Consider the following 20,683-nt stretch of genomic DNA (forward strand, 5'->3'; position numbering starts at 1 on the left):
CTCTATGTCGTTTATCTGTGCTCTGATCTTTATTATTTCCTTCCTTCTACTTACACTGGGCTTTTCTTGTTGCTCTTTTTCTAACTCTTTGAGTTGTTGGGTTAGGTAATTTATTACCCCTGTTTCTTGTTTTTTGCAGTAGGCTTGTAGAGCTATGAACTTCCCTCTCAAGACTGCTTTCGCTGTGTCCCATAGATTTTGGATTGTAGTGTTTTCATTGTCATTTGTTGTCATGATGTTTTTTATTTCTTCTTTGATCTCTCTGGTAACCCAGTCATGGTTTAATAGCATGCTGTTTAGTCTCCATGTGTTTGATTTCTTTGGGTTGTTTTTATTGTAGTTGATTTCCAGTTTTATGCCACTGTGGTCTGAGAAGATGCTTGATATGATTTCTATCTTCTTGAATTTGAAGAGACTTTGCCTATGTCCCAACATATGGTCTATCTTTGAAAATGACCCATGTGCACTTGAGAAGAATGTATATTCTGTGGCTTTGGGGTGAAATGTTCTGAAGATGTCAATTAATTCCATCTGGTCTAGTGAGTCATTTAGGATTGATGTTTCTTTGCTGATGTTTTTTTTAGAGGATTTGTCCAATGGTGATAGTAGGGTATTAAAGTCTCCTACTATGATTGTATTGCTGTCAATCTCTCCCTTGATATCCTCCAGGAGTTTTTTTATGTATTTGGGTGCTCCTGTATTGGGTGCATATATGTTTACCAGAGTTATTTCTTCTTGTTGGATTGCTCCCTTTAGTATTATGAAATGGCCTTCCTTATCTCTTGTTATGTCCTTCAGTTTGAGATCTAATTTGTCAGAAATAAGTATTGCTACCCCAGCTTTTTTTTCAGTTCCATTTGCCTGGAAAACCTTTTTCCATCCCTTCACCCTCAGTCTGTGTGCGTCTTTTTTTCTGAGGTGGGTTTCTTGTAGACAGCAGATATATGGGTAGTGTTTTCTTATCCAATCAGTTACCCTATGTCTTTTGATTGGGGCATTTAATCCATTTACATTTAAAGTTATTATTGATAGGTACTTATTTGTCGCCATTCCTATTCTTTACCCCTGTGTTACTTCTTCGCTTCCTGTTTCTTTCTTTCTTTTTTTTTTTTTTTTTTTTTTTACAGCAGACCCTTTAGCATTTCTTGCATTGCTGGTTTGGTGGTAATAAATTCCCTTAGTCCTTTTTTGTCTGTGAAGCTCCTGATTTCACCTTCAATTTTGATTGACAGCCTTGCTGGGTACAGTATTCTTGGATTCAGCCCCTTCCTTTGCATGACTTTGTATATTTCATTCCATTCCCTTCTGGCCTGATGAGTTTCTGTTGAGAAATCAGTTGCTAGTCTGATGGGGGTTCCTTTGTATGTAACTTTCTGTCTCTCTCTTGCTGCTTTTAAGATTCTTACTTTGTCGTTGGTGTTTGCCAATTTAATTATAATGTGCCTTGGCGTCGGTCTTTTGGGGTTCATTTTGCTTGGGACTCTGTGAGCTTCTTGGATTTGTGTGGGTTTTTTCTTCCCTATATCTGGGAAATTTTCTGTCATTATTTCTTCAAAGAGGTTTTCTATTCCTTGCTCAGCTTCCTTTCCTTCTGGAACCCCTATTATGCGGATGTTGTTTTGTTTCGTGTTGTCCCAAAGTTCCCTTAGACTCTCCTCCTGCCTTTTAATTTTTTTTTCTAGAAGTTGCTTTTCTTGGGTATTTTTTTCCATCTTGTCTTCTAGCTCACTGATACGGTCCTCTGCTTCTTCTAGTCTACTCTTGATGCTTTCTATTGAGTTCTTTACAGCAGCGATGTCATTTTTCATTTCTTCTTGGTTCTTCTTCATTTCCTCTTGGTTCTTGCTCATATTGTCGAATTTGTCTTCCATTCTTTTCAGCCACCTTATGACCATTTCTCTGAATTCTTTTTCTGGAAGGTTGCTTGCCTCCATTTCGTTTACTTCCTTTTCTGGTGATGCCTGCTTTTCTTTCATATGCGGGCTGCTTCTTTGTCTCCCCATGGTCTCTCTTCTCTGGGTGTCTGGTTATGTAGTTCTCTCTCTCCTGGGTTGATTTAAAGGCACAAAATACAGCACTACCAGGTACAACTCACAAGGCACTGAACAGGAATGTATTCACGATATTAATAGCCTCCAATAAAGGTGACCACCAGAGAAAGGCAAATTAGGTGATAGGAGAGAAAGAAGAAGAGGAAAAAAGAAAGAAAGAAAGAAAGAAAGAAAGAAAGAAAGAAAGAAAGAAAAAAGGAGTGTGAAAATGAAATTGGGAAAAGGGAAAGTAAAGAGAAAAAGAAAAAAAAAAGTAAGAGAGACAAGAAAGTGACTAAGAGAGAAAGGGGAACAGAATATATATATTGGGGATAAAACTCCAATAGAACAATCACTAAACCCAGCAAATGCCAGCAACAAGTGCCTGGGGATTAGTACAAACTACAACACCAACTAATATGGAGTGAGGCAAGGGAAAGCTGAGGCACAAAACAAACAAAAAAATAAACAAAAGAAGAATAAGCAAAACAATCTCACAAAAAAGCATAAAAATTGGATATAATCTACATTCAAGCAAACAACAACAAAAGGACAGAGAGAAGGACAAGTTTATGGATAGCTCAGACAGCGAAGGGAGAGGTGTATGTGGACTTGGAGCAGGGGATTGGAGATTAGATATGTAAGTAGGGTGAAATTTTAACAAGGGGTAAACAGAAAGAATAGGGAAAATCTAAAGCAGTAAAAGGGTAAGATAAACAGGACACTGAAAAGGGGGAGGTTAGGAAGAGAGTGATGGCCTAAAGGTAGAGTTGAGATAGAGTAAAACGATGCTAAAGGAAAGATAAAAATAGAATGTAGAACCCTAATCCCAAAATAAAATGAAGAGAAAGTAAAATGACACTTTAAAAAAAAAAAAAGATAAAATAGCAGTAGTAATAATACGGATTGAAAATAAAAATGTAATCATTAAAAAGGTAAAATCAAGTGATGAAAAAAGAAAAAAAAGTTTCTTGATTAAAAGATGCAAAAAATGAAAATAAAAAAAATAAAAAAAATTAAAAAATAAAAGGTAAAAATAAAATGTGAAGTAGTGAAGGTCATTCACTTCCTCTGTTTTTCTGTTTGGCATGCCTGTTTCTCAGTCCAGACAGTATTGCAGTTCCCTGCGATCCACTGCTCTTCGGTGTTGTAAGCCAGTCCTGATTTTAAGCAGGCGGTGTGTCTTAATTTCTCGTATTCCTTTATTTTTGATTACACAAGAGTCAATTTGTGATTCAGCCCCTGGGTGGCAGTGTTTCTGGATTGACTTCCGGGTCTATCTATGGCCTCTCTAGGCAGTGTTAGAGCCTTCTTTCCCTGTGGCACTCTTTCCCACCGGCCTGTGGGAGTGGTCTGCCTCAGAGCTGACTCTCTGATGTTCACTCCCCGCTCCGATCCCCGGGTTCCAGAAAAACAACCTTCCCCTGCAGTCTCCCAGGGTGTCCCCAACTGGGTGATCCTATGTATTGGGCTTAGTAATCAGAAGCCAGAATTTCAAGAGGAAAAAGCCCAAGTGTGCGCACTCCGTGGCTGCCCGTAAGCCCAGGCACCCAGGGAACGCAGGGGCTGCGCGTAAGTCTGGACTGCCTGAAATTCTTAGGGTGTCCCTGCACCTCAGATCAAAATGGGCTGCTTTTCAGAGTGCCCTTCTCTTAGCAGCTCTGAGGACCCCTTTCCACAATCACAGATCACGCCAGCCCCTACAGCCACGGATTTTTCTAGGCACAGACTTCCCTGGTCCTCCAGCTCCCGCAAAACGCGCGTTCCTCTCTCCCGCCGGGACCAGAGACCTCACCTTATCCCAGGCGAAATCTGACCTTTCCGTGGTGGAGTGTAGAGCTCCTCTGAACCCGTGTGCTTGCGCCAGTTGGGGAGCGTTGTTCTGGGGCTTGCAGCTGTTCCTGGGGTGCCTCAGCTGTGGATTCTCAGGCTTCAGATAAGCTCCACTTTCCGGATCAAGATGGCGCAGACTCCGCGTCCAAGCCCGCAGCTCCGGGAGGGGACCCAGCCGCAGTGGGTGCTGCCAGATCAGGGGAACCCCGTTCAGCAGTCTGTTTTTGTTTTTTTTTTTACTTACTGAGATGTATGAAAATAATTTTTACGTCTCCCAGTACAGAAATTGAAAAATTGCTCTATTCTTTAACTGATTACATTATAGATGGCAATCTTTAGACTTAAATCATGAAATCCAAAATTACTCAACTTTGTCTCCTCAAAACAATTCAAGGACCTTATAAGGACTTGATCTATATCCAGACTCTTTGGGAATTATTTTATGTTCATTTTATCTGCTCTTTTTAAATACCAGAGTACATTATTATGATTTTTTACACAGTCAATATTATTGATTCACATATCTATTACAGTTTTGGATCTGCATTCACTTTTATAGTGCAGACATTATATTTAGGCTTTCTTTATTTTTGCTTAATGTAAAATAGACTATGTTTGTCTATTTGCAATCTTCTCAAGGGAAGGGGTGAGGGGGTTTGGGAAGAGATTAACCAAAGATTTCATGTGGATACAGACAATAGGGTGGTGAAGGCCTGAGGTGGGGCAGGAACCAAGTGGTGGGGGAAAAGGGGTGGGGGGTAAAGGGGGACATTGTAATACTATCAACAATAAAGATTAAAAATGTGAGACTTTTCTTGTCTAAGAATTTCCACTGGTCCACCAAGCTGAGTACACTTGGTGCCAAATAAACACACTTTCAACAAGAGGATGGTTGGTCATTTTTTCTGGAGTTAAAATAATAGAACATGCAAAAATTTCATTTCAGTTCAAATTTCATTTCAGTTCAAATAATAATAATAATCAAATCTCATTAACCTTCATCAGTTTAAGAACTCATTTCAATTATTCTTCCTTTACCAATATTATACTTTTGTGACTTATAATTATATAATATATTTTTAAATATACTTTTTTAATGGAATCCAACTGGTTTTTATTTGACACAGAACACAATAGGACTGCAGGAATATAAAACTGAAAAGGCAAAGCAGAAAAGACCCGGTTCTATCTAACTTACAATTAAGTAACAGGAGGGCAAGTCATTAAATGAATAACAAAACCGTTGAGCTTGATGGGAGAATGTTCTTTGTCTAGTGCCCATACTTTTGGAATTCCCACTCTCTGTTGTCCAGCAGATGCACGTGCCCAGAGAGATGTAGTGGAGGTGAAAAGCATGATGACAGACTCCCCACACATGGGTGCACTCTTCAGAAGAGGCAGACGCCTGGTGAGCCTGCATTCTATGCAAAGATCCACTATGTGGTTCCTGCAGATGGCACAGTTATCAACCACAGTATCCCAGGCCCAGAGGGCTACTGCATCCCACTTTTTCACTTCAAAGCTCTTCTTGCCCGTGTGCTGTGGGTGCCGCTCAGGGTGTCCACACCCATCGTTGCTGTCATGTTGGAAACACACAGTCTGTCCAAAGATACTTTTTCTTCCAATTAATTTCCCACCATGGAAGCTTGGAAAACACTCTAAGTGTATTTTTCTTCAATGATAATAATAATAATAATAATAATAATAATAATAATAATAATAATAAATAAAAATAAGTTAATAAACTTTAAATATGATAAATAATACCAAAATAACAACAATGTATTAACTTGAAGGCTAAAAGAATTATCTAGAATTATATTCTTTAAAGTCTAGACTCACATTTTAATATTGTAGCCTCCTGGAACAAATAAGAAGAATAACAATGAAGAAAAAAGAGAGAGAAGAGGAATGCAGGCTCTTGGAGCCAGTTGGTAACAAAGGACTCTCTTTCTTTGGAGCTGATTTGTCACAAAGCACTCATCTTGCATCAATCTCTGTGTCTCAGTAAATACAGAGTCACAATACTAACCCAGCTTATGTTCAACTCTAGAAATTGCCAAGTTGGAATAAAGGTCTTTCAAAGCTTTCTCTATATTGGTGCACATAGTTTTAGAGATATGATAGAATTTTCAGCTCTAAATATTACATAATCCTATTTTAAAAGATGCTCTCATGGCTACCCAGATAGAAATTAAATCTTTTTAGCTGCTCTTGCATCTAGGTGGTGCAATGTGCATATGGAGTATGAACAGAATTACAAGTATGTTACTTGTGGGTCTGGGTCAGGGAACTTTGAGCTCATTTGTCACCAGTTATTCTTTTCCATTTACTGTCTAGATAACAGATGTGGGTAACTCAACCTTAAACCTTACAGATGTGCACAATGTCTTAGTGCATAGAGAACAACATAATGGAAGGAACCTGAAATCTCTGAATGACCAGTTGGGCCTATAGTGGTGGGGCTGTAATATGCCTTCTAAGCTGTAGCATCAGCCTCTTAAATAATTTTTTTAAAAAAATTAAGATACAATTTATATACCATACAATTAATCCATTTAAAAAGTTTTTTTTTCATGTGTTCAGATATGTACAACCATCACCACTCAAGTTTAGAGCATTTTCACCATCTTGAAAGTGAAACCTAGTACACTTTAGCTTTTACCTCCCTGCTCCTCTCACACTCTTATCCAACCCTAAGCAACCACCTCTACTCTCATGTCTATGAATTTGGCTATTTTGGGCATTTCATATGAATGAAATACTAAAATACATGATTTTTGTAACAGCTTCCTTCACTTAGTATAATGCTTTCAAGGCTCATCCATAAAATGGATTTCCCACATGGCTCTGAGCATGCCAGTAACCATCAAGTCTCCACCTGCCTATGAAACATTGTCCATAATCCAGGCCCCAGTTGATTTTTCTACTTTACTCGAGGCTCGGTGCATGAAATTCGTGCACTGCGGGGGTGGGGAGCCCCTCAGCCAGGCCTGCCCCCGTATGCAGTCCAGAACCTCTCGCTCCTTACTGCGCGCCTGCTTGCTGGTCCTTACCACTTCTGAGAAACTTGGACTTCTTCCTCTGTGGTCACACAACTGTCACATGCCAGGCAGTTGCTCAGAAATAATCTTGGCATCAGCCAACTTATGGAATTCTCCCTTCTCTCCGTTCTCCTGAGCCGGACTCCAGACGTTGACTGCGGCATTCTCTTGGTCATCGTTTTTTTTGTTTTTGTTTTTTCCCAAAATGTTACAAAGTTTATATAAATATAACATACAAAGATGAAGCCTCCTTTGTAGGAAGAGGAAAGGAAGGGATGGTTAAATAAGGCATACAGAGCTGCAGCAAGCATCAGCTGTGGGGAGGGCCAAGGGGGAAAGGAGGTTGGCACTGGGGATCAGGCCCTAGAGCCATTGCTGGGGAAGTAGGGATCCCCTCTGAGTGCCACGTTTTGAGGATGAACTAATTGGTCAAGCTGAGGCAGAGGTGGGTGGCCGTACCAGCCATCTTTGGTGCTGTTTACCCTTTCCCACCCCAGCTCTGTTGTAAAACCCCAGAGGTCTGGATTCCAAAGGCCCCATCCAGAGCAGAGGCCTTGGAAGGGGGTGAGAGGAAGTGAGTAGGGCATGTTTGAAAGCCGATATGCCTGTGTGCTGAGGGATGGCTGGAGACAGTGGTGAGAGATAGCAGGGGGAGGGTTCTCATACATACCCTTCTATGGGGGCCACAGGTGAAGGAGGCCAGGGGAGTAGGGTAGGGATGGGGCACCATGGACCCAGCCTCTTAGGCATCCCCGTCTGTCCTCTGGTGTACATGGAGGAAAGGGGCAGCCTCTGAGGAGGGGCAAGGCCAGGCCAGGTGACCATCTTGAGTTCTGGCTGAGGTGATGGTCCTCACCCTGAGATGCCGTCTAAATGGTGATGGCAGAGGGCCCAGTGCTTCCTCGCTTCTTGAAGAACATGTAGTCAATGAGGAATGTGGCTCCCAGCAGTACAGCCTTCACTCACACGTCCAGATCCAGCAGGAACTGCAAGCCAAAGTCATCTGCATCCGTGAGGAGCAACCCTCCCTCCCCCACACACCGTTTGCTGATGTGGCCCACACTGTGGGACTCATCCGGAGTCTTCGCCTCAAAGCTGGTGTCTGTGCCACAGCCACAGGTCCAGCAAGGCCCCACCACTCGAAGGATCATATGGCGATTGCATCTTGAATGGAGAACTTGGGGAGGAAGGGATGCTAGGTCTGCAGCACATGGCCAATGGTGGTGCCTGGTGGCAACTGTACCTCAATCTCTGGGTCCCTGGAGTCCACCAGATGGATGCGAAGGGTCCCGCGGGCCCGCAGCACAGATGTGCACAGCAGTCTCTCTCTTCAGCAGCCTGACCCAGGGGCTGTCCAGCCCCTGAGCACAGTTCATACCAGTTACTTGTCTCCCAGCCTAGAAGCGTTTCCACTTGCGCAGCCCTCTGGTGAATCAAGATCTGATCAATTGGCAACAAGAATTTGAGGCCAGAAGGTACCCTGGGCAGTGGTAAGAGGGGGACAGCAGGCACTGCAGCAGGCCCCAGGGCACTGGGGCCGGGCGAGGGGAAGAGAGCGAAGCCGGGCCCCGGGGCAGGCATGTGGGCGGGCACTGGTGCTGGTCCAGGCCCATGATGCTGCACCTGCTCCAGGTACCCAGCGGTCACAGGGTAGGGAGCAGGGGGTGAAGGGGTGTAGCCTGTGGGAGAAAAGTATCCTGCCATAGGAAAGGGATGAGGGTTCACAGGTTGTTGCTATACCAGAAGCTTAGTTCTAGAAGTGGAGATAAGCTCGGGGACAGCCTGACAGACACAGACAGACACGAAGACGAACAGGCAAACTCAGAGAGGCGGCTGCGCCAGGTGCCCACCCAGGGTCTCTCAGGCAGCGTCTCTGACTCGAGGAGAGACTGAAAGTGTCAGCGGGCAGGGCAGAGTACCTAGGACCCTGGATTCCCTCTGGGATTTGCAGAACCGCCTTCTCTCTTTGTTCTCCCATTCTCCGCAGAGGTGGCTGTTGGCAGACGGCAGGAGGGATGGATCCGAGATCAGACCAACGGCCCAACCTCCAGGGAGGTTTCCTGAGCCCTCTGCATCCCCTGCTCAGCTGACGACTCTAAAATAGTCAGGGTGCCCGGTGCTCGGAGGCTCCCGTGAGCTCGTGGAGACGGGCCCTTGGTCATCCGTTTTTATTTTTTTACTACATTTCTTCCATGTGCAGTGATTACAATTCATCTGGAGTGGGGTGGGCTCCAGTGACCTTGTGGAGCATCTAGGGAGGGGAAGTGGCCTCAGTGCCTGAAACCAAGTTTCAGGAGGCCGGCGGCGCTGTCGGGATCATGCTAGCAGCACTGGTCCGTTGGTGCCTGGCCTGTCCTCTTGAGATTGCACCTGCAGGACTACTAAGTTTCCAGTTCTGCCCTGCCTCGGCCACTGATTGATTGGAATCTGAAGGCCGGGAGGAGGAACCAACAGGTCATCCTTTCAGCTGCTTGCCAGTCACCCCTGCCACTGATCAGCTCCTGCTCCCTCAGCTCTGTAGCCTGGCGTTTGGTTGACCCATCCGTCATTTTGGATGTTACAGACCCTGGGTTTTTATATATTAGGATTCCTAGAGAGCCTGTTACACTGGTTACATTGGACCTGGCTGATAGCTAGCATCTAGCTCCTACTTTTGTATATTTGCTCATTCCTTTCCTTTGCCTTAAAATATCTTTCCTCCAATCACTCTTTTTTCTAGCATCTAGCTCCTACTTTTGTATATTTGCTCATTCCTTTCCTTTGCCTTAAAATATCTTTCCTCCAATCACTCTTTTTTCTAGCATCTAGCTCCTACTTTTGTATATTTGCTCATTCCTTTCCTTTGCCTTAAAATATCTTTCCTCCAATCACTCTTTTTTCAAAAGTTGGTCATTCTTTAAGACCCAATAGAAATAAGACTTTTCTATGAAGTCATCTATAAACCTTCCTAACCTTTCCTAATGTAACTAATGGCTGCTTTTGTAGACACAAGCACTTTTTTCTAACAATTTTTTAACACTGATCACTTCTTTCTTTATTTTATATGTACCTCCTTCAAGGTTTAGATTATACAAAGGTGAGACCCTTACTTTGTTCATCTTTAATTATGCAAAGGCAATGGGCCTCACAATTATATTACACTAGAGGCCCGGTGCATGAAATTCGTGCATGGGGGGAGGGGGTGTCCCTCAGCCCAGCCTGCACCCTCTCCAATGTGGGACCCCTCGAGGGATGTCCGACTGCCTGTTTAAACTGGTAGTCAGACATCCCTCTCACAATCCAGGACTGCTGGCTCCCAATTGCTCGCCTGCCTGCCTTCCTGATTGCCCCTAACCACTTCTGCCTGCCAGACTGATCACCCCCTAACCACTCCCCTGCCAGCCTGATTGATGCCTAACTGCTCCCCTGCTAGCCTGTTTTCCCCTAACTGCCCTCCCCTGCAGGCCTGGTCCCCCCCAAATGCTCTCCTCTGCAGGCCTGGGTCCCCTCCAATTGCCTTTCCCTGCAGGCCCGGTTGCCACCAACTTCCCTCCTCTGCTGGCCTCTATTCCCACTTTGCTGAGAGTTTTTATCAAGAAAGGCTGTTGGATTTTGTCAAATGCTTTTTCTGCACCAATTGATGTGATAATGTGATTTTTGTCTCTTAGTTTGTTTATGTGATGTATCACATTTATTGATTTATGGATATTGTTCCATCCTTGCATCTCTGGAATAAATCCCACTTGGTGATGATGTATGATCATCATTTTTGAATTGTTGTGTTTTCATTGTCATTTGATGCCATGATATTTTTTATTTCTTCTTTGATCTCTCTGGTAACGCAATCATTATTTAAAAGCATGCTATTTAGCCTATAGATGTTTGATTTTTTCTTATTGTTTTATTGTAGTTGATTTCTAGTTTTATGCCATTGTGATCTGAGAAGATGCTTGATAGGATTTCTATCTTCTTGAATTTGTAGAGACTTTGCCTGTGAACCAATATATGGTCTATCTTTGCAGGCTTGGTCCCTTTCAACTGCCCTGTCCACATGGGGGCAGTCATCTTTGACCATATGGGGGCAGCCATCTTGTGTGTTGGAGTGACAGTCAATTTGCATATTATTCTTTTATTAGATAGGATGAGATAGGATGGAGGCCTGGTGCATGGGTGGAGGCCAGCTGGTTTGCCCTAAAGGGTGTCCCGGATCAGGGTGGGGGTTCTTTTGGGGTATGGGCGGCCTGGGCGAGGGGCCTGTGGTGGTTTGCAGGCTGGCCAAGCCCCCCGGTGACCCAAGCGGAGGCCCTGGTATCTGGGATTTATTTATCTTCTATAATTGAAGCTTTGTAGCCTTGAGTGGAGGCCTGGGCCAGCAAGGGCAGGTGGAAAGCTTGTCTTCCTCCATTGCCAGGGAAACCCAAGCCTCCCTCCTGCTCTCCGTGGCTGCAGCCATCTTGGTTGGGTTTATTTGCATATTTGCTCTTGATTGGCTGGTGGGCATGGCTTGTGGGTGTTGCTTGTGGGTGTAGTGGAGTAACGGTCAATTTGCATATTACTCTTTTATTAGATAGGATGTACCAGTGAAATGTACCACCATGTATTGCTGGAAAACAATAGCAATGTCAAAATTAAAAATCCCAAATATAGACAAGTTATAAAGACTGATAAACTAATATCACACAATATGATTACATTACAACCCTAAAAATAAGAAGTCTAGGATATAATCTTATATTAAAAGAGAAACATTCCCATGAGAACATAATCGGTAGTATTATATCCCATACTAAAGGAGGAAATTTCAATTTTCAGATTTTTAATTTATGTTATGATATTGTATTGTTAACGTAAAAAACCATTGAAGCCTGTAAATAATTTTTGTGAGTTTATTTGAACCAAATTGTCAACACACCTTATGCTGGGAAGCAGAACCTCAATGAATTGAAATAATGCTCTGGAGAATGGCGGGTTACATCTGTATTTATACATTGCAATCAAAGGAAAGAGATGTAGGTGGGTTACATGAAATCCATTGGTGATAGACTAGAGAGGCAGGAGAAAGGAAAGCGAGGTGAGGGGGAACCCTTGGGATTAGATAAAAAGTAAAATGATGGACACATACTTAGGTGGGTGCAGGAACAATTACCATGATAATGAAGGAATTTGTGGTATCTGTCCTGGCGCCCAGCACATTAGGTTGTGCCCCAAGGGGTCCAGAAAAAAAGGGAAGTTACAAGTTCCCAGACATTTCAAGGGTATGTTATCATAGGTGCAAAAAGACAAATAAGCTCAGTTAAGGTAAAGGTTGACCTTGTCAGTGAAGATACCGGCCTGGGACGTAACTGCCCACCATAACTGCTTTTAGTTAAAGTTTAATTTCAGACCATCCTTTGTGGTTCCTTTAGGTCTCTAAGTTTGCAAGGCTGCCATGCAGGCCTCCCCTGAGCTTGTCAGGTTAGCATGTGGCCCCTTTCATACACAGTATTCAATGTAACAGCTTTCTTGGAACAAATATTTCATTTTAGTAATGTACTTATGATAAATCTATACAAATAAATCTAACATCTAGCTGCTGCTGCTATTTTGTTTTTACTATGTTGTTAAAGAGCCAATTTCAACCAAACATATTGGTGAAAGTGGAATTAACATTTTAATGTCTTTGAAACCAACTCAGAATATTCAATCTAGGCAGAGAAAAATAAGCAATGAAACTAACCCAAAATTGTTCTAATAACAGCTCCTACCTGTATCCGTCCAGAAGACAACAGGTATAACAAAAAATACTTTGATTACAGTTTTTTTTAGTAGTCTAATGGAGTGAAATCCTGTACAATTACATATTTTTACCTGAATTATTATTCAGATGAAAATGCAAATATGGGGAATGAAAATAGACGATTAAACCAGAAAACAGAAAATATTTGTGGCACTTGTAAACTTTTAAAAACTTGTTGATGGTTATGATTTATTTGTTCATTTTGAATGTTCACTTTGGAGTTTGTATTTTTATGTAATTTCACTGAAAGAAACACTCAAAATATAAACTCAGGACCCTTGCAATCCCCCACAGAGCCACCACAAAGAAAAACAACACAAAAGAGTAAGTAGGAGAACATGCTACAAAATACTAGTGATTATCTCTTGATTGGAAAAACAGGCCAGTTTTATGCACACAGTCATTGATAATGAAGAAGGATAAATTAAAAATAAAAGTTTTTCAAAAAGCCAGAAATGAAAAGGCAGTCTTAGCATAAAATTAAAACAACAACAATAAGAATAACCTCATTGCCTTTCCAAAGTACCTCTGAGAGGCAGGCTGTAGACCTGTCAGCCTGCTGTTACTGGCTCACATTCAGACCTGCAGCTGTGTTCACTGTGGGGTCAGGGGACACAAGCCCCTTGAGGAGGAGGTGCCAGCCTGGGATTTCTGAGCTGGGTGTGAGCGAAATATGTCCTCCCACCCTGGCCCATCTCATGCCTTAGGGTGGAGGGGAGAGGGGTGAAAGTCCAGCACTTAACTTCCCAGATAAGGATGTGTCCTTTCGATTTTAGTTCTTCTCAACCCCACTGAAATCTGCTTCGCTGTAATATCCGGCTTGATTTTCAGCTTCTAAAGAGAACTGTGAGCACCCTGGGGAGCCAGACTCCTGAGGAGCAAGGCAAGAGGAGAGAATTTATCCGCTGTCTGCAGCTTAGGAGACAGGTAAGTTCGCTCATAGACTTGGATTTCCTGCACATGTTCATTAAGTAACATCAACAATAACAATGCGTGCTCCAGAGCAGCACACCTGGCACTGGAAGCAAAGGCTCCCCACTGTCAGCCCTGGAGGCAGCTGGCCTATGGTGGGGGCAGAGGAGGGGTGGCCTGTGGGCTATAAGGTGGAGGCAGCTCAGCCCCTCTGTTTGGATGGAAGGCTGCTGCAGGGTGGCAGCAGGCACAGCTTGTTCCTGGGATGCCCAGCTCCCTCTTTGACACCCTCCCAGGCTGCACAAAGAGCCCTGCCTGGGAGAAGGAGGAGTGCACCCTACATCACCTGCTTGAAGGGGCTGAAGTCCTTTCTGTGACTGAGGAACCAAACCTGTCCTTTCCTAAGAAGCTCTGGTTGCAGTCACTTCCTCCATCTTCCCCTCCCCATCTCACACATTTCCCTGATGTCTGTGGGACATTGAAAAAACAGAGGGAAGATGATCCTTAACATACAATTTAAACATTAAAACATTCTTTATTGTATTAACTGTATTTAGTATTCCAAAGATTCTATAAAGTCGTATATAGATGAAATACTTCATTCTCACATATTTTAATCAACTATTAAAAATAACTATAAGGTCTAAGCCGGGTTTTCATTCTGCAGTTTCCAAATGTTTAGACCCTACCAAAAAATTACATCAGTTATTGGTTTTTTTTGGTTCAGTTGTTTTGCTGAGTCCTTTGTAAGAATGAAAAAAAAAAAGTTTCTCAGCTTTTTTTTTTTTTTAAACTTCTGTAGACTAGCAACAGAAAAGTGGTAGGAGGAGTGAGAAGGACCTGGGAGCTTGTTCTGGGACACACTGACCTGAGGAGCTGTGGCACAGAAGTGGGAATTCAACTTTCTTTTGCCAGCAACTTGTTCCTGAGCTTAAACCTCTCACTTTCTGATTCAGAATGGACTGAGGACTGGAGAGGTAGGGAGACCTGTAGCCTGGTAGCCTGGACTACAGGGCTCAGCTGCTGGCTTTAGCTTCCCCATTAGGGGCAGTGGTAGTTGTGAGGTGACAGCTTAGTAGGACTTCCCATAACCAGGACAGCAGCAAGTGGAGCAGAGAATGTGGGTGCATGGAGAGATGAGAGATTAGGGTCTTCTCTTGGCTGTTTAATGGGATGGGGCATGGAGGCAGCTTCTTCAGGCATGAGCTCAGTGTTCCTCATTGTAATGTGCACTAGGTTGGACTATTGGTCCTATTCTAATTCCACATTAGATTCACCGCTTACACAAAATTTTAAATTTAAATTTTTTTAATTTAATTTTTTTCTCAAGAGCAGACTTGGCTCAGAGAGCTCTGGTTTGGCTTTTTTTGTTGAATGGAAAAAGAGCAAGAGGAAGAAAAAAAGAATGAAAGAGAGAAAGAAAGAAATAAGAAAGAAAGAAAGAAAGAAAGAAAGAAAGAAAGAAAGAAAGAAAGAAAGAAAGGGGACCAGACACAGATGGGCTGCCTTATGATTGGGGCCTCACCCCCAGCTCCCAGTCACATCCTTAAAGGTTGGGAAAGGACCATGCTGTCCCCTGACACGGCTATAATTCACTGCTCAGGCTCAAACTTGCTTAGGACACCTCCCGGCTAGCTTCATTCTTGGTATGTTCTGAAAATTAGGAAGGACCAGCACAGCACTTCCTGGAATATAAGAAGTACTTTCTCCGCCCTAACGAAGTCCTTTGTCAGACATGTCCAGGAATTATGCACACCCACTTGATATTTTCACACAAATATTTTTAACAGGACATGGAGGATGCAGAATTTGTGAGGTCTTCTTAATCTTCTTTATTGACTGTTTTATTAATATATGCTTTTTATTGGCTTATAACATAAGTTTATTTTTAAATTTTGATGCAAACTTCATTGTGAAAAACAAAATAAATATCACATGACTCAGTTTCTCTGACCAAGGGATGACTGTTAAACTTTGTGGCCAAAAGGATTTTGAAGACTTCTAAAATAGCAGAAAACCAAAGCTGTTTCTCTTCTGGAACCTCAAACTCCTTCAGTCCCTTCAGTATCATAAATGGAGCCATAGATATTACATTTTATTGGTCTGTCATATGTCAAACAAACTTGTCCATCTAAAACCTCAGATTGTGATGAATACTAGTCATACTCATCACTAGTTCTATATCTGTTCTCAACAAGTAGGACCATGAGACAGTGAGATGCATTGTCGCAGTCTTGTCTTTCCCTGCAGCTGCTAGAGTTCAGGAATCTGGAGAAGGGCTGTGCATAAATGAATGAAGAGACTAGAGAAGAAATATGAATTTGGAAGGCATTTTGGGGAAAGCCAGATGGAAACTTAGTTCTAGTGACTAAGCTCCTTGAATCTCTGGACCCAGGGCTTTTTATTCCCACATTTTGGCCTATAGCAAAGCAGATATACATATCAAAGGTAAGATTTGGTAAACAGTAAAGGATTATCAGGTTAGGGGAAATGCATACATCTGTTCATCAGCAGGAAATATGCAGATTTTCAGCCCTGCTGCAGCACCAAAATCCATTAGCCTTCTGATGAACTTCTTGCATAGTTATGATCTCATGGAATTAGCCTCCAGCAATGCATGAAACCTGTGCCTTAAAATTTCTTGGCTATGTCTTCAGGTCGCTCTGGTCCCAGTCAGGTCCTTCCTCAGCATCCTCTTAGCAGCTGGTTAAACCTTAAGTTTGGGGAGAGGATGTTCACATTAGGTGATGGGTTTGCTTCTCAGTGGTGACCCTGACATAGGGTAGAGCCACTCGACTGCATTACAAGATGTGGCTGCCCAGTGCCAGCAATAACATTCAATCTGAGGTCCTCACAGCATTGGGAACACTTTGGCCCTTGCAGAGATTCACTGTAATTATAGAATTAAAAATAGATGAATTTTTCACTGTAGGGCTTGGCCTATGCTACTGTGTCAGAAGCAAAGTAGAACACGAACACTGTCTTAAGGTGATGGGTGCTTTGCACAACTCTGTTTCAGAGAATAACATTGTAAGCTTATTTCCACTGGGATGTTCTTCTAGGTTTGCAGGTTGCCATGGCATCTACTCCCAACATGATGGCCCCCATTTGTCTGGTGGAAAACAACAATGAGCATCTATCAGTGAATCAGGAAGCTCTAGAGATTCTTGACCAGATTTCTCAGCCAGTGGTGGTCGTGGCCATTGCAGGACTGTATCGTACAGGCAAATCCTACTTGATGAATCGGCTTGCAGGACAGAATCACGGTGAGTGGTGTCTCAGGCAGAGGACAATTCTTTGACTCTAGCTATATCAGTGTCTTTTTTTTTTTTCACTAGGCACATGAAGAAAGAGCGAAATTTCTTTCAATAAACCAATCTACTAATTCTAATTCTTACTAATAAATTACTACCTTAATGAGTATTATCTTAGGCAGAGGCCAATTGTTTTTACTCTAACTATATCACAGCTTATTAGTTTTCTTCCCTGGTTACATGAAGTGATAACTACACTCCTCTCAACAAAACAAACTTCTAAGTTTAATTCTTACCACTAAATTATTACTTTAATATATTCTATTACCATATTCAGGTTTTACTCCTGTTAAGGAAAATCCCTCATAGTTATGCATAGACTCCTTTTACCTGTGCCAACACTGAGATCTTGAAATTGTGCCTCCTCTCTTGCTCGTAACATGTTTTGCTCTCTCTATAGAATATTCCCATTAATGTATAAAGACATTTTTATACCTATCATCATGTTTAAAGATTTTTGTGAGTTCACATCCCATTGTTGTTAACAACCTTTCCCACACCATTTGCCATTTTTATTTTTATCACTTTGATTGGAAAAATATTATCTCAATTTCTTTTTCTTTAGACGTCTCTCTTCTATCGACTTCTATTTGGCCTTTACTGGACCATTCTTTAAAATGCTCTTATATGGTATTCAATGACATTTATTATGTCTGATTCATGGAGGTGCACTTCACCTCCATTGTGAGCTCTTATTGGGTATCATTTTCACAGTTAACATTCATCTCCTCCTTCAAATAGATGACACACAAAGTAAAGAATTCTTACAAAATAGAGAAAGCACCATCTTATATTCTGGGGTACTTCCATTCCAAAAAGTCTGATTTTATAGTCCCTTGGCTGCTTAGATTGTCTATTGTCACTGTGGGTTGGGTCTCCTCTTCTTTTATAGGTTTCCCTCTGGGCTCTACGGTGCAGTCTCAAACCAAGGGCATCTGGATGTGGTGTGTGCCTCACCCCTATAAGCCTGATTGCACTCTGGTCCTTCTAGACACTGAGGGCCTGGGCGATGTGGAAAAGGTAAGGCAGAGAGTCAAAGACAAAATTGTTTCATTATGGATTTTATCATAATGAACTCTTTAACTTAACTGCTTGATCAATTTTTGAAATCTAGAAATCCAACTATACATCAGGCAAATTCTCAGTTGTTTAACTCTTATTTCTAGTTAAGGTGTCATGGTACATTGAGCAATTTTTTTTCTATTTCTAGGCACTCATGAATAATTTGATTCAATTTAGTAAACAGTTGCTGAGCACAATATTTCTAGGTCTCTAAGTTAGTACTGTAGATACTAGTGACCCATGTAAAAGCCCTGTCCTCATAGAGTCTTTGGTCCTCTGGTGAAGTTCACCAAGCACTCATCTAGCATTCTGGAAGATCTGAGACACCTCTGAATGAGATAGCTCTATAAAAGCATGTGGTTATCCTACAACATTTTAAGATGGGTCTTTGATATTTTACTTTTCTACTAAAGGGTAAAATGAACGATTTCTCCTTTTCTTCTTTTGTTTGAGACTTATTTGGAAATAGTAACTAAATTTCTACAACTTTCTATTTCTACCCAAAGAAGACTTAAAATTTTGTTTTTATTTTAATTTTTAAAATATATTTTATAGATTTTTTACAGAGAGAAAGGGAGAGGGTTAGAGAGTTAGAAACATTGATGAGAGAGAAACATCGATCTGCCTCCTCCTGCACACTCCCTAGTGGGTATGTGCCCACAACCAAGGTACATGCTCTTGACCGGAATCAAACCTGGGACCTTTGAGTCTGCAGGCTGACATTCTATCCACTGAGCCAAACTGGTTAGGGCTGTGATTATTTTTATACTAGAGTCCTGGTGCATGAAAATTCGTGCACTCGTGTGGTCCCTCAGCCTCACTTGCACCCTCTCCCAGTGCAGGACCCCTAAGGGGGGGATGTCCACCTGCCAGTTTAGGCCCACTCCCTGGGGGATGGTGCCTAATCTGGCAGTCAGACATTCCTCTGGCAGCCCGGGAGCCCTTGGGGGATATCCAATTGCAGCTTAGGACCGCTCCTCTGCGGCCACCTCTGTGGAAGGTGTGGCGCCAGGACTAGACTGGCACAAACCACCGCCTCTCCCACTGCCTCTGTGGAAGGGGAGGGGGGGCGATGGGACCACCATGGCTGGCGTGGAGGCGAAAGCTCACTGGCCCCACCCCCCACCCTCTGGTCGTTCTGGCAGGTTGTTCTGAAAGGTCATTTGGCTGTCCACTCTAATTAGCGTATTAGCTCTTTATTGTAAAGTATCCTATCAAATAAGAGAGTAATATGCAAATTAACCATCACTCCGTTACACCCACAAGCCAAAGCCCACCAGCCAATCAGGAGTGAGTATGCAAATTAACCCAACCAAGATGGCTGCGGCTATGGAGAGAGCAGAAGGGAGGCTTGGGTTTCCCCGGTGATGGAGGAAGCCAAGCTTTCCGCACACCCTGGATGGCCCAGGCCTCCACTCCAGGCTACAAAGTTTCAATTATAGAAGATAAATAAATCCCAACAAAAATGGCGGCAGCCATGGAGCTGGAGAGAGCAGGAGGCTAGGCTTGCCCCCGGTGATGGAGGAAGCCAAGCTTCTGCAGCCCTGGCCTGGCTTGGCCTCCGCTTAAGGCTACAAAGTTTCAATTATAGAAGATACATAAATCCCATCAGAAATGGCTGCCGCCACGGAGCGAGCAGAAGGCTTGGCTCTGCGCCAGGCTACAAAGTTTCAATTGTAAAAGATAAATAAATCCCAGATATCTGGGCCTCCACTTGGGTTGCCGGAGGGCATGGCTGACCTGCAAACCACCACAGGCCCCTTGCCCAGGCCGCCCCATGCCCCAAGGAACCCCCACCCTGATCCGGGACACTCTTCAGGGCAAACCAACTGGCCCCCACCCATGCACCAGCCCTCTATCCTATCTAATAAAAGAGTAATATGCAAATTGACCATCACTCCAACACACAGGATGGCTGCCCCCATGTGGTCAAAGATCCTGTCCCCATGTGGACACAAAAGAGCAACCACAAGATGGCCAGCAGGGGTGGGCAGTTGGGAGGGACCAGGCCTGCAAGGGAGGGCAGTTGTGGGCAATCAGGCCAGCAGGGGAGGGCAGTTAGTAGTGACTGGGCCGGCATAGGAGGGAAGTTGGGGGTGACTGGGCCTGCAGGGAAGGGCAGTTGGGGGGGACCCAGGCCTGCAAGGGAGAGCAGTTGGGGGGGACCAGGCCTACAGGGGAGGGCAGTTTGGGGTGACCAGGCCTGCAGGAGAGGGCAGTTAGGGGCAAACGGGCCGGCAGGGGAGCAGTTAGGCATCAATCAGGCTGGCAGGGGAGTGGTTAGGGAGTGATCAGGCTGGCAGACAGAAGAAGTTTGGGGCAATCAGGAAGGCAGGCAGGCGAGCAGTTGGGAGCCAGCAGTCCTGGATTGTGAGAGGGATGTCCAACTGCCCGTTTAGGCCCAATCCTGGTGGGCCCCATCCCGGTGAGATTGGGCCTAAACAAGCAGTCAGACATCCCTCGAGGGGTCCCAGATTGGAGAGGGTGCAGGCTGGGCTGAGGGACACCACCCCTGCACCATGCATGAATTTTGTGCACTGGGCCTCTAGTATCAAACAATCATGCTGACTAAATAACCTATTGTGTGAAATAAGTGCCACTTCTTATTATAGTCATTTTTTAAATTGGGCTTTGGAATGTAAATAAGCGAATCAGCATTTCACTCTGAAATTTTCTAGGTATTTTCCACTTTTGCTCTGGGCAACAACTTGAGACAGTGTTTATAATAAAACA

General features: G+C 43.4%; 1 protein-coding gene and 2 pseudogenes across 3 annotated transcripts in view; 1 reads left to right on the forward strand and 2 right to left on the reverse strand.

Annotated features, from left to right (window-relative positions):
* LOC308242857 (guanylate-binding protein 6-like) overlaps nucleotides 1–20,683 on the forward strand; it is a 187,536-nt gene that overhangs the window by 155,769 nt on the left and 11,084 nt on the right. Inside the window, exons 3-5 of the mRNA XM_080657554.1 lie at nucleotides 13,494–13,589; nucleotides 16,637–16,840; nucleotides 17,781–17,908. Coding sequence (XP_080513680.1) covers nucleotides 16,651–16,840; nucleotides 17,781–17,908 — 318 coding nt within the window. The 5' untranslated portion in view covers nucleotides 13,494–13,589; nucleotides 16,637–16,650. The remainder of the gene's footprint in view (nucleotides 1–13,493; nucleotides 13,590–16,636; nucleotides 16,841–17,780; nucleotides 17,909–20,683) is intronic.
* On the reverse strand, nucleotides 5,135–5,446 carry LOC308242872 (E3 ubiquitin-protein ligase RBX1-like; annotated as a pseudogene). Its single transcript has one exon. The product of its transcript is annotated as an E3 ubiquitin-protein ligase RBX1-like (transcript).
* LOC308241088 (phospholipid scramblase 3-like) lies at nucleotides 7,777–8,611 on the reverse strand (annotated as a pseudogene). The gene has a single exon. The product of its transcript is annotated as a phospholipid scramblase 3-like (transcript).

The sequence above is a fragment of the Plecotus auritus genome (assembly GCF_963455305.1).
Source record: "Plecotus auritus genome assembly, chromosome: 2".
NCBI lineage: Eukaryota > Metazoa > Chordata > Mammalia > Chiroptera > Vespertilionidae > Plecotus > Plecotus auritus.